This window comes from Phoca vitulina, unplaced genomic scaffold (genome assembly GCF_004348235.1).
Source record: "Phoca vitulina isolate PV1807 unplaced genomic scaffold, GSC_HSeal_1.0 scaffold15, whole genome shotgun sequence".
Lineage (NCBI taxonomy): Eukaryota > Metazoa > Chordata > Mammalia > Carnivora > Phocidae > Phoca > Phoca vitulina.
The window spans coordinates 15,413,121-15,426,495 of NW_022589718.1; the positions used below are offsets into that span (position 1 = coordinate 15,413,121).

The 13,375-nt window shown below is 42.3% G+C and overlaps 1 protein-coding gene across 1 annotated transcript in view; it reads left to right on the forward strand.

The window, feature by feature from the left end:
- Window positions 1-13,375, forward strand: part of PRAG1 (PEAK1 related, kinase-activating pseudokinase 1) — a 49,243-nt gene that overhangs the window by 19,757 nt on the left and 16,111 nt on the right. Inside the window, exon 4 of the mRNA XM_032413496.1 lies at window positions 8,255-8,412. Within this exon, the coding sequence (XP_032269387.1) occupies window positions 8,255-8,412 (158 nt within the window). The remainder of the gene's footprint in view (window positions 1-8,254; window positions 8,413-13,375) is intronic.

Genomic DNA, 13,375 nt, shown 5'->3' on the forward strand with positions numbered 1-13,375 from the left:
GGCACCAGGCAGCCCAGAACTTCTCTAGGAATGTACACAAAAGAGTACCATGCTGCCTGGGGCCACAGATTAAGGAACTTTAATTTTCTGAGCCCTGAAAGGTGATCTTTAAAAAACATTCATAATCTCTCAATGCCAAAGTAGATCTGTATATAGTCAGGGCAAATGCCTTCAGATTTCCATTTGACCAATTCAAGCACTTATCCTTCCCTAAAAGTAACGACCGACCTAAATGTTTGCGTGTGCACGTCCCTGTCTTTAAAAATAAGTATGGCTTTATTCCTATTTTTAAGTGGTTTCCACTGAATGCAAAGTGCATTCATTGTCAGGTTGAACCAAAGGGTTTTTCAGCTTGTAGAGCTATGGAAGTTACTAGCGCATTAACTGCAAATGCAAATTAATAGGCCTGCATCGTGGGGAACATTGAGGTCATCTGACCGAAAATGAAACTGATTTCCTATCTTTATACATGCTAAGAAATCAGGGGGGAAATATGCCCCCAGAGTAGACTGGACTTATTAGCCCTTTCAGGTGACACTAAGATACTTGGGAAATAACTCCCTTAGCATTTTCATCAAAGAGAATCAAAGATAAAAACAATAAAAACCTTTCAGCATAGTTATCTGCCTTTCTCATCCCATCTCTTGAAAAAAAATTTTTAACTACAAGATTTGTAGAAATTCAGGATATTTTGGGACTGCTGTATTTTGTAAATATGAAAAAGGCTCAGCTATTGAATCCAGCTTTTTTGAGGGGTGTTTGCTCAGTGTTCCTGCCTTTTGCAAGTTTTGCTGGACAAGTGTAATTCTTTACTGAAAGGAAACATTTATGCTCCCAGATGCCACCGAGTTATTGAAACAGAGGCAGATAAACTTAGTCAAGAAGTATTTAGTAATTACTGTGTGTTCCAGTATATTCTGAGTGTGACACAGCTCCTCAGTTTATAATTTGGGCGTGGTAACAAGCCTATTTCACATGAAACAATTAGAATAATCTAACCAAGATTATAACCTAATGCTCAGTGATGTGAATCAGACTCAATTTGGTGTGCGTTCCAGAGAAGACGGATCAGTCAGAAAAGACTGCAATGGTTTGGGAGGGATTTGTAGGTAAGTGATATTGACCCTGGGTTTTGAGGGTGTAAAGGTTTGAAAGGGAGAGACAGTTGTTTCTTCAGAGCTAGGATGGGGAGGGGACAGTAATGCAGAGTGCTTTGCGGACAATGAGAAATTAGCCCAATTGGAGCAAAGGATTTATGAGGAGAAGTAGTAGTATAAAAACAAAATGGTGATCATTTTTCTTCCCAAATGAGAAGTCTAGCTATATGTTGTAATATATAAACAGTGGGGGAAAATGTTTGAAATTGAGATTGGCAAAGAATATTTCAGTCACCACGGAGAACCCAAGATCCAGTATGGTGGCCGAGGTTAAGAATACTTACAAGAGCTCTGCATAGGGCTCATCAGGGTCAACCATCATTATGAGAGCAATGTTTTAGAAAGATGTGGAGTCAGGATGCTCAACCCCCAAGGCTGCAAATCTATCCTGAAGGTATAGATTGAACCCTCCATATACTTTTTTAGGGGAGCTTGACAAGTATTTATCTTCTGGGTCGTAGGTTTGTTGAAGCAAGGATGGCATCATCTCTATGCACTCTTGTATCCCCAACACCTAACACGGTGCTCACCACAGAGCAGGCAGTCAAAATTTATTTCTTAAAAAACCTGGGAATGCGGGGCGCCTGGGTGGCTCAGTCGTTAAGCGTCTGCCTTCGGCTCAGGTCATGATCCCAGGGTCCTGGGATCGAGCCCCGCATCGGGCTCTCTGCTCGGCGGGAAGCCTGCTTCTCCCTCTTCCACTCCCCCCTGCTTGTGTTCCCTCTCTCGCTGTCTCTCTCTCTGTCAAAATAAATAAATAAAATCTTAAAAAAAAAAACAAAAAAACAAAAACCTGGGAATGCTCTTCAGGACAGACAGGATGGGGGACACACTGCAGGTCATAGAGGCATAAGGTAAGTAAAAAATGAGGTGCTTTTATTCACCCAGCAAGCTCAGTGTTTCAACTTGAATCATTTAATGATTTTGACCTTAGGATGTGGCTACCTAGTAGAGAATGAGTGGGGTGCGGCTGACTGTGTTTCAGAGTATATTTGAATTGCTGGTAACACTGGAGCCCAACAAGACAATCGGAGATTGAAAGCTGCAGGTCAGAGGCAGAGCCGTCCCTATTTTCCTGTGCTTTGGGAGGAAGTGCATTTTATAGAAAAGTCAGAGAGGAACTTAGGGGAAAGGAGAGCTCTGAGCAGTGAATTCACAGCTGGCTGACAAGGCACTCCGCCACCGTCACCGAAGCTGGCCCTCCTCCTCAGGGCTGCTCCATGGGACCCCACAGTCACTGGCCCAGCCCGTCCCCAGGCTTTGGGGGGCCCTGCCAATGAGGATGGCGTGACGGGCCACGTCTAGGATGGTAAGGGGTTCTCATTCTTTGATTTAGGCATGACTTGACTTATTTGCATCTACAGCTGGTCTGTTTTCACTTCTTCTTGGCAACTTAAAAAATGGGTGTAGCATCTTCTAACCTGTGTGTGCTTTCCGAGCTAGCTCGGAGGTCTTCTCCGAGTCATCACCAAAGTCAGCAGTGAATTTGATCAATGCGAAGGCTTGGTGTGCAGCTGTACCGGGGTCTAGAGTCCCGAGACTGAATTTCCGCACTGGTGTTCTTTGGGTTTTCATAAGCTTCTGCTCCGGAGGCAAAAGGCTCTCAACCGAATGCGTGTGAACTGAACAAAAGTCAGGGCAGTGAGAAAGAACCCCGGCCTCCGTCACACTTTACAAACCGTGCCATCTGATGAGGATCCCGGTGGCCATGGGAAGCTTGAGATGCAGTCCTGCTGGGGCAGGGCATCTGTTAAGAATTTCGGACATTCTAAAAGCTTGGGGGTATTTTTAGATGAGGCTTGTTCCTATGAATGAGGAAGTCTGGCAGATGGCTCTTCCGCCTGGATTTTTTTTTTTTTTTTCCAGCTTTCTACCAATACAGTACGGAGAAAACTCTGGCAGGGCTTCTTTCTCTAAGGACAATGGGGGGAAAAGCCATTCTGAAAACACCGGGCGGCAGCTGCAGGGCTCAGTCTCTAAGGACACCGGGCCTCTGGCCGCGTATTTCATCCTACTCTCCTGTGACTCTGGCTAATCAACGGGAGGCAGGGAAGGAAGTCTGAGTAAGAACAAGTCGTTTATCACGCTGTGTGAGCAAAGACATCTGTGCAGACCATGCTGTCCGTGCAGCTGATAAGAATGTTATTCACCACCCAGAGAGGAAAGACCGGAGTATGTGGTTTCAGCCCGTTGAAGCCACTTCCTTAAATGACGTGACATCAGATTGCATCTTTTAGATGGTTGGCACCAGTTTTATGAACAGCGGATCAAACTATCATTAATGAGGGGAAAGCGCCTTTAGAAGCAATCAGTAGAGTCTTGCTGTGCATCGTTGGGTGCCCTTGGATTGTCATCTGGCCTTAGGTCTGATAGAACAATCCAGTAGGGCTCAGAAAAGTCACCTTTTTCCGGGGATTCTTAAGTAATCCATTGCATGCATAGATGGAACACACGAGAGCAACTTGATTGTCAGTCTCTGCTCTGATGATAAGCTTCCCCTTTCATTATGAAATCTGAGGTAGTTTTGCTCATTGCCTACTTAAAATGGCAATTCTCTAAGAGTGCAGATTACACGGGCTTCCAAGAAAGATTTTTAATGCAATTCATATAAAAGAGTCATCACTCCCAAGATTTCGCTATTATGAGCAAGGGTTACTCCTTTCTTCCCCATTTACACCAGAGAATTCCAAATGCTTACTGGGCTTTTGTTACCTGGTGGGAGCCTGGGCTTCTTGAGCCCTTTTAGTAGAGAAAGAGTAATATTCCCAGAGCCATGAAAACATGAAAATTCCCCCTGTGCTTAAATACTGAGATTTATCAAGGTCTACTTTTGGAGGCTTCCTACTTCCCTACACATACACACATGTGCAAGCTGCCGAAGATTTATGCTGCAACCCCAAGAATAAGCTAATTTTGTCTGCATTCACTTGGTGAGTTCAAAACTGTGACTTCTCCCTCATAGTGACTAGATTCGGAAGAACTAATTTCTGAAGTCTCAGAAGAGTGGTTAGGTCTGAGAAATAACTTTTCCCAGCTATAAGGCTCTTCTGTGGTTATTACTAACCTTCACTGAATCTGCCTGTCCCACGGTGCGGCCTGGTGGAAATCCTGCTGGGTCATCCTTTCTGTCCCTCGCCTTTCAGCGGCTCTGTAGCAGGTCAAGAAGAGTGGCCATCCCTGGGCTCTTGCAGGCCCTAGTGACTTTCTGTCCTTCTAGAAATGTGCGTTTTCGATTTATCAAATATTTCGAGCCTACAGTGAAGTTCAAAGAATAATTTAACTGTCATGTGTCTTCCAAAGATTTTTCAAGTATTATTAACCTTTTGCCATTTTAGATTTTGAAAAATAAAACATTACAGGTCCAGTGGAAGATCACTTCGTATTTAGTTTCTGTTTCCTTTTCCCATTGTTACCCAGAGTATTCAGTATCTTGAAGGTGATGGGTATTATTTCCATTTTACTACATATATATGATAAACAAAAAAATTATAGCATCGTTATGTATTTTTAAAAGATATTTAAACGGCATCACAGTGTACTTGAGACCTTTTCCAACTTACTTTTTTTTTTTTTAAATTGAAGTATAGTTGGCATACAATATTATATTAGTTTCAGGTGCACAACGTAGTGATTCGACAATTATGTACATTATGAAATGCTCACCACGATGTGTAGTTACCATCTGTCACCATACAGAGTGATTATAATACGATTGACTGTATTCCCTATGCTGTACTTTTCATCCCCGTGATTTATTTATTTATTTCATAACTGGAGGTTTGTACCTCTTAATCCTCTTCACGTATTTCAACTCTCCCCCCACTTTCTTGCCCTCCGGCAACCACTAGTTTATTCCTTGTTTTTATGTGTCTCTTTTTCTGTTTTTTGTTTCTTTGCTCATTTTGTTTTTTAGATTCCACATGTAAGTGGGATCATTGGGTATTTTTGTCTTTCTCTGTCTGACGAATTTCACTTAGCCTGATGCCCTCTAGGTGCATCCATGTTGTTACAAATGGCAAGTTCTCATTCTTTTTTATGACAGAGTAATATTTCATTGTATATATGTACCACCTCTTCTTTATCTGTTCATCTATCAGTGGACACTTTGGTTGCTTCCATATCTTGGCCATTGTAAATAATGCTGCAATAAACATAGGGGTGCATATATCTTTTCAAATTAGTGGTTTTTTTTTTTTTTTTTTCAAGTAAATACCCAGAAGTAAAATTACTGGATCATATGGTATTTCTATTTTTAATTTTTTGAGGACCCTCCATACTGTTTTCCACAGTGGCTGCACTAGTTGGCATTCCCATCAACAATGCATGAGGGTTCCTTTTTCTCCACATCCTCGCTAACATTTGTTATTTCATATCTTTTTGATATTAGCTATTCTGACTGGTGTGAGGTGATTATCTCATTGTGGTTTTGATTTGCAGCAAGCTGCTTTTAACATCAACATTTAAGAGTCATTTCAATATTAGTATATTAAAATCAAGTTCATTTATTTTTGAATTCTATATCATATTCCATTATAATACTATACCACAATGTATCCATTATTTTATTGGTGGACACTGGACTGTTTATGATTCTGTTTTTGCTGTTAGTAACACCATGAAGAGCCTTGTCCATGTATGAGAGTTTCTTTAGATCTGCACTGAATAGTACAATAGCCAGTAGCTTAAAATGTGGCTAGTCTAAATTACGTTGTGCTGTCAGTACAAAATACACACCAGACTTTGAAGACTTAGAATGAAAAAAAATGTAAAATATCTCATTAATGATTTTATACTCATTGCCTATTAAGATGACAATATTTTTATATATTTTATTAAATAAAAGATATTATTAAAATAATTTCACCTATAATTTGGCTACTAAAATGTTTAAAATTATATACATGACTTGCACTATAATTTTGTTGGACAAGGCTGGTCTAGATCAGGGATCAGTAATCTACCATCTACAGTGTGGTCATCTGTGTTTGTAAATAAAGTTTTATCGGAAAACATGTCCATTCATTTGCGTAGAGTCTACGACTGCTTTCCTGCTCCAGCAGCAGAATTGAGTAGTCGTAACAGAGACCATATGATCCATAAGCCTAAAATATCACCCCTCTGGCCCTTTAAGGAAATGTTTGTTGACCACCGATTCTAGAGCAATGATTTTTAGCCTTTTTTTAACAATGACCCACAATAAGAAATATATTTACTATCATGATCTGACAAGCACACACCTGAAACAAGTGTCACAGAACAATGTTTCAAAAATCCTTACTATAATATTTCATGTTTTCTGGCCCCATAGCAGCATATTTTGTTAAAATAAACTGCTGGTAAACTGCCATGACTCACTAAATTGACTTAGCCATTCATTCACTACTAGTGATTTGAATAACATTGCTCAAGGAATATATCCAAGGTGTGTGTGTGTGTGTGTGTGTGTGTGTATTCACACATACACTTATTTACGTGTTTTTTAGCTTTATCTGTTTATATACATTTCATTCAGTGTTTCTCTAGGTTTACGGAATGGGGAGCTTTGTCCGCTCAGCAACTCTGGTGCTGGCAGTTTTCCGGACCTGAGGAGCAAGAGACTCCAGAGGCCACTTTGGAGGGGGCTGGGTCGTTGCATTGCCACAGAGCTGGCTTCTCTCCTAGACTGGGGAGGTGTCATTACAACTGCATATCTAGGCTTTATCTGCAAAAGCCGTGATTGATGGATCTGATGAGAATAAAAATATTTTACAAAACTTTCTATGATTTTATTTTGCCAGAGGGTAAAATAAAGATAATCGACTGCCACAGCACTTCCTAAGGATCTGACATTTCCCAGAGCCCTCCAGTGACATTAAAATGTAAGAAATGGTATTAGTCAGAACCTTGCCATCACTATCACAACTCATATTTGACAGCTGTAAAATATTTTTCAATGTGGTTCTAAGAATTGGGGGTGAGGAGAAGGATGTGTTCCTAAAGAGTATTTCATGGTAGCTAACAAACTTTCTCTAAACTTTTCTGGTAATCAGCACAGGATCCCCCGGACTGCAAAGACCAATGCAGGGCCTGGCAATGTTGAACACAAAGAACAATCGATAAATTCTTGACTGTAAGGTCATGTGCATTAAATAAGGCAGTTCTGATGCCAAATCAATACTGCATTGTATATTTCCTACAGCAGATATTGAGATATAGATCTGCTCTAGTGGGAACAGGAATGTCATCAGGAAATATCAGTTCAGACAAATCTGGGTTACCACCAACAGGGAGAGAGCTAGATTGATTGTGGTCTGCCTCATTTTGTGGTGAAAATGTCAGGTCAGAGTGAATATTCATGTAGTCCTTGGAGAAAGGGAAGGAGAAATCAATAAGCTAACCGCTCTACCTGATAATGGCAGTGTTTCCTCCAAGGCAAGTTATTTTTCTCTTGAACTTGGTATTCCAGTCCTTGATATATTGGTAATGATGTCTTAGAGATGCAATGAAAGATTTCATAGAAAGCCTACGGGCAGATTCTGTACTTCAGGAAGAAGGGTTATGTTAACATGTTTCTGAGCATTGCACTAGAAGTCTGGTTAAATTGATATAAAGTTTTCCTTAATTCCAAGGAACAACCTAGACCCTTTGAAGCTCTGTCAAGAGAATGCCAGGCAAAAAGAAATCCCACCTTTTTAGTCCTAATTTGCAATTCACTTGCCCTGTGATCTTGCAAAAGCTACCCAATCTCTGTATATCTCTATACATTGACTCTTACGATAATGTTCGTGTTTTTCTTCATAGAGATGTTGTATAGTAGGTAACGTAAATGTTATGGCCAACAGGGTCAGCATACGAAGGCATATTTCCTCCCAAACCATGATTTTGGCATTTGTCTAAATTTTGTAGACTCACTCCTCCTAACCACACTTGAGAAATCTCCTACCATTCACGTGCACAAGGTTTCAAAAGAGTGCCCGTTCTCTCTTCCCAAAATCATTTTTTCAAAACTTGCTGGTACTGTTCAGGCTCCGGGAGCATAGTAGGTTCATGACCCATCACCTGGTTTTTTAAGAGAAACCAAGTTAATTGCTTTTATTGTTTGTTCTCACATTTTCCAGGCACCTTTTAAAGATGAACAAGAGCAGCTCTGATTTGGAGAAAGTGAGCCAGGGCTCTGCAGAGAGCCTCAGCCCTCCCTGCAGGGCTGTCCCCGTCAGCTTCACCACGGGTTCCACAGACAGCCTGGCCTCGGACTCCAGGACCTGCAGCGATGGAGGTAACAGACTTCACCTTGACGGGGAGGCTTAGATTCTCCCGGGTCTGGAAGGCCAGCCCTGGGCTCACTGCCACGACTGGGAATGGCTGAGCTGGACCTACCATCTTGGTCCTGCTTTGCCCATGAGGTAGACTCCACCCAGGAACAGTTGGCACTAATCCCCTGTTGGATACATGATGAGGCGCCTCATTCTGCGCCCTTTCCACTGACACACAGTGCGTCCACTGATTCCTGGGGTGATGAGCCATTTATGTATAGGTCTGTCCTCCATTTCTGTCCTCGGGATTGGTTCCCAGGGGATTAGGTACTGCCAGCCACAAGTTTTCACCCTCCATGTTTCTCTCTCTCTCTCGCTCTCCGCCATCTTGTTCGCCCCTTCATGTGTATGAGTGCACACCCACGTGCATACACGCACACACACACTTGGACACAGCAGGTGCTTATATAAATGTTTGTTGAATTAAAGCATGGAGGCTTCATGAGGCTACCATCCGTCCCACTCCCTGGAGAAAGCTCTAAGGTATACTATGTGGGTATGTCCTGATTGGGCACATTCCTGAGAAGGAACTCTTGTGTTTCTGTAGTTGTGCTAGGTAGTATTAAAACCTCTCACTGTTTCAACATTCTTCGTGCGCGTGTGTGTCTTCTGCATTTCTCTTAAACTCGCTTTAACACATTAGTTTTCGACATGTGCTAACATGACGACCTTTTCTCACTCCTATGGAAATATTTCTTCCCAGTAGGCAATTTTGGAGTCGAGGCTTCCATTGTAAAATCACAATCACCAGCATATTTCGATAGGAAAGATGAGTACTGCTAAGTCTAGAGCATATGTTGTGTCAGTCTGCGGTGTGTTCTTACGGGAAACTTCTGATAGCTCAGACTTCAAAACAGGAAATCTCTTAGTCTTGATTGGGGTGGGATGTAGCAAAAGAGGGCTTGCTTTCTCTGCAGATTTTCCTGGGCTTCCATTTTTTTTCCTTTTCCCATCAAATTGTGCAAAAATTCTGTGAGGTGGATTATTCCACAGTGAGGTGGGCTGGGCTCGTAGACGGTTGGACCCTGTGCCCTGATGTGCTCTCTCGGGGATTGTGACCAATTCTGAGGGAGCAGTGTACAGTGGAGCCCCACTGGCCACCAGCCAGCTCATGTTGATGAGAACTCTACCTAACTGTCTGTGCACTGGGCTAGTCAGAACTGGCAAATCATGTTTGCTCTCAGGACTCTTCAGGTCTAGCTAGGAAGACAAGCCTAAAACACCGTTAGAGAGAAATTGAGAAATCTCCTACCATTCACGTGCACAAGGTTTCAAAAGAGTGCCCGTTCTCTCTTCCCAAAATCATTTTTTCAAAACTTGCTGGTACTGTTCAGGCTCCGGGAGCATAGTAGGTTCATGACCCATCACCTGGTTTTTTAAGAGAAACCAAGTTAATTCAATTTAAGAGAAACCAAGTTAATTCATGTTCTGGGAAGCCCGATCTCCTAGCTTAGACCAGACACACAGGTGGCTGGTCTAAGCTAGGAGATCGGGCTTCCTAGAACATGAATGTTTATCAAGGCTTCCAGAAGAGAGAGGAATCAATGAGGGCTGAGGAAGGGTTCAGGGAAGGCGTTTGGAAAAGATGGCACTTCAACTCATGTCTCAAGTGTGGTTACAATTGAGGAGGTAGAGGGAGGAAAGGGCTCTGCAGGTTACGGAAACAACAAAGGAGGCGCCAAGGCACAGGGTTAGCAGGGCATGCTGGGAAAAGGGCAGGACCACCTGACACACTTCAGTGGAAGCAGGCAAGGGGAAAATGGGACCAGAGGTTGGTGGGAAGGTAGAGGCTGGATTGTACAAAGCTCTCAAAACCAATGTGCAGAAGTGGGAAATAATGGAGCCACTGGGGATTTAGGAGTACGATGGTGACACCTAACTCAGACATTTTCTAATTAAAATGAGTATATTTTCATGGTTCTGCCTTTATCATGAGCCAGTTATTCAATGGGAATGCACTTCAAAATTTGAATTCCTAGATCAACAAAAAGTGTATACCTTGTTACTAGACTTTGGGTCCTTAGAGTGAACAATTTCTACCTGCTGTTCCTGCTTATGGCTCTGTACCCCAGACCATGCTTTCTTTCTCCACCCTCCCTTTGTCACGTCTATTAGACATTAGTCTGGAGACTATCTAGAACCACACTGGTCATGAAATGTGAGGAACCCTTCAGTCCGCTTCTCTTCATTAACCAAGGTGGCTTGCTTTCGATCTGTTCCTAAACAGTTATCTTTCAATCCCATGAATTCTTGCTCACTTTTACCTCATAAAAATAATGTTGAAGTATTTATCCATCACACCTTTTGTGACTATTTGTATCTAGTACTGAAGCTGAGACAGTGGATCTGAATAAGAGAGGTAGAGTTAGTTCAAGCTAAAGTTCCTGGAGACCAGAATGTCGTGTCTACTTCTCTAATATTAAATGTAAAGATATCATTAGACTGTTTGTTTGGTCAGGAGGAATTCACTAATGAAAAGAGATGCCTTTTGTGGACTTTTTCTATCTGCAGTAAAGGCTGATCTGAGTGAGTTGAGGACAAAGTCATTCCAGTGTCATAATAGTAGTTTGTGTAAATTTCTTGGAAGCTTATCACGGTTAGTGGTTAAAGTTAGTTTTCTACTATTTGGGTTTTGTGGCCAAAAGAAAAAAAAAGTTTCACATTTTATAAGAAAAGGGGCGCCTGGGTGGCGCAGTCCATTAGGCGTCCAACTCTTGGTTTCGGCTCCGGTCCTGATCTCAGGGTCCTGAGGGGGAGCCCCAAGTCAGGCTCGGCGCTCAGTGCAGAGTCTGCTAAAGTTTCTCTCTCCCTCTTCCTCTCCCCCTCTCCCCCATGGATGTGTGCACCCTCGTTCTCTTTCTCTCTCTCAAATAAATAAATAAATCTTTAAAAAAAAATTTATAAGAAAAACAAACATAATTGAAATGTATAACTTTGTTGCATTTTAAAAACCAGTGTGTCTAAATTTTATGTTTACAAAGTATCATTTTTATATCAATATTAACTTCACTTCTTTATGCTTGTATTGCATGTCATACCCGTCAAAGCACATCTGTTATCCCATTTGTCCATGTGGGCAATTCAATTGAACAGTGAGTCAACTCAGTGGAAGGAAAAATCCATGTAAGCAGTTGTTTGGTTTATGCTTGGTTTGGGAGGGACAAACTGCATGTGTCAGGACAGATCCATGAATGCTGCCAAGAGGTGATCTGTAGTGAATAGCTGTGAGGCGCAGTGGTCAGCTAAATGACCCCCACAGATGGGCAGCAGAAGACTCTCATGCTTTAAATGGTTCCTTTTATTTTTTTTTAAGATTTTATTTATTTATTTGACAGAGAGACAGCGAGATAGGGAACACAAGCAGGGGGAGCGGGAGAGGGAGAAGCAGGCTTCCCGCCAAGCAGGGAGCCCGATGCGGGGCTTGATCCCAGGGCCCTGGGATCATGACCCGAGCCGAAGGCAGACACTTAAGGACTGAGCCACCCAGGCGCCCCTAAATGGTTCCTTTTAAATAGGTGAACCTAATGTCACATGAAAATCATTTTCCTCTTTGATTTAGGATAACGTTAAAATTCAGTGCCACACTTTAACATACATCCTGGATGCCAGGTTCCCACAGTAGAGGAGATTAGAAAGAGCTCTGTCGAACTGAAGCTGTTGGCACCAGCAATAGATAAGAGGTCTGGCCACACAGTGAATGTAGGTATGAATTCACATGAAGGTATGTACCAGGTAAGTGTTCGTATTTTTATGGTTAGCAGACCAGAGATATGGCCAAGTTAATGAAATATCTTGATAGTAGTCAGCTTCTTTTCCTCAGTAATTATGCCAAGAGGATTTTCTTTAATATTTTAGTTATTTGAGAGAGAGAGAGAACGTGCACAGGAGAGAGCACTAGTGGGGGAGGGGCAGAGGGAGAGGGAGAAGCAGACTCTCTGCTGAGCAGAGAGCCCGATGCCATGCGATGCGGGGCTCCATCCCAGGACCCTGAGATCATGACCTGAGCTGAAGGCAGCCGCTTAACCCACTGAGCCACCCAGGTGCCCTCCCCACAAGAGGATTTTTAAAATATATACATTAGTTCAGTCATTGACTTGATAGGTATTTGTTGAATCCAAACCTTGTGCTGGGTACAATTTTAGATGTTGAACATACAGCAATGACAAGAAAAATGCCCAGTTCCTTCTTTCACATTCCAGTGGGGAGAGATGGAGAAGGAGAAAGATATAAAGGGCTAAAGTAGCCAGTGCGTCAGATGGCAGTAAGTGCTATGGGGAAAAATCAAGCCAGGAAGTGGGCGGGGGGGGGGGGGGGGGGGATCTGTCAAGAGAGACGGTAAGTCCACAAAGATCAGAGGTCAGTCAGGAGTGACAGCCTAACCTTCACTGAGCATTTGCTCCCCTACTCAGGCTGTTAACTGAGACTCTGTAAGAAGAAAAGGTGGCCCTTAAAAAGGCATCTAAAACTCCCTAGCTGAAAATAGTGTGTTCTGACTATCGAACAGGCTGTCAGAGCACTTGATCCTAAACTGGCCGGGTTGGTCTAATATATTCCATTTGGTGTTTTGCAATTAGGCCCGCCTCATCCCCTGCCCCAATGGAGACAGACTGAGTCATGGGTTCTGTTCTGGGAGATGGATTAGTGAAGGATGAAGGAGCTATCCCAAAGGAAAAGATACTCATTTTTCAGAATGTCTGTGGCCTGAGCCCTTACAATATCACAAAAGTGAAGCTTTACCTTAGTTTAAACTATTCCCTTTAAGCTGAATTTTAAAATATATATTACTACTTCAATAAAGTCAGTACATGTCTCTGGTAACAATTCACATGATGGGGAAAGATATGAAATGAAAAGACAAAGTCATCAGATACCCTCTAAACAAGCTCCTGCCTTTGACACATTTTGAGCATATTTTTCTATATCTTC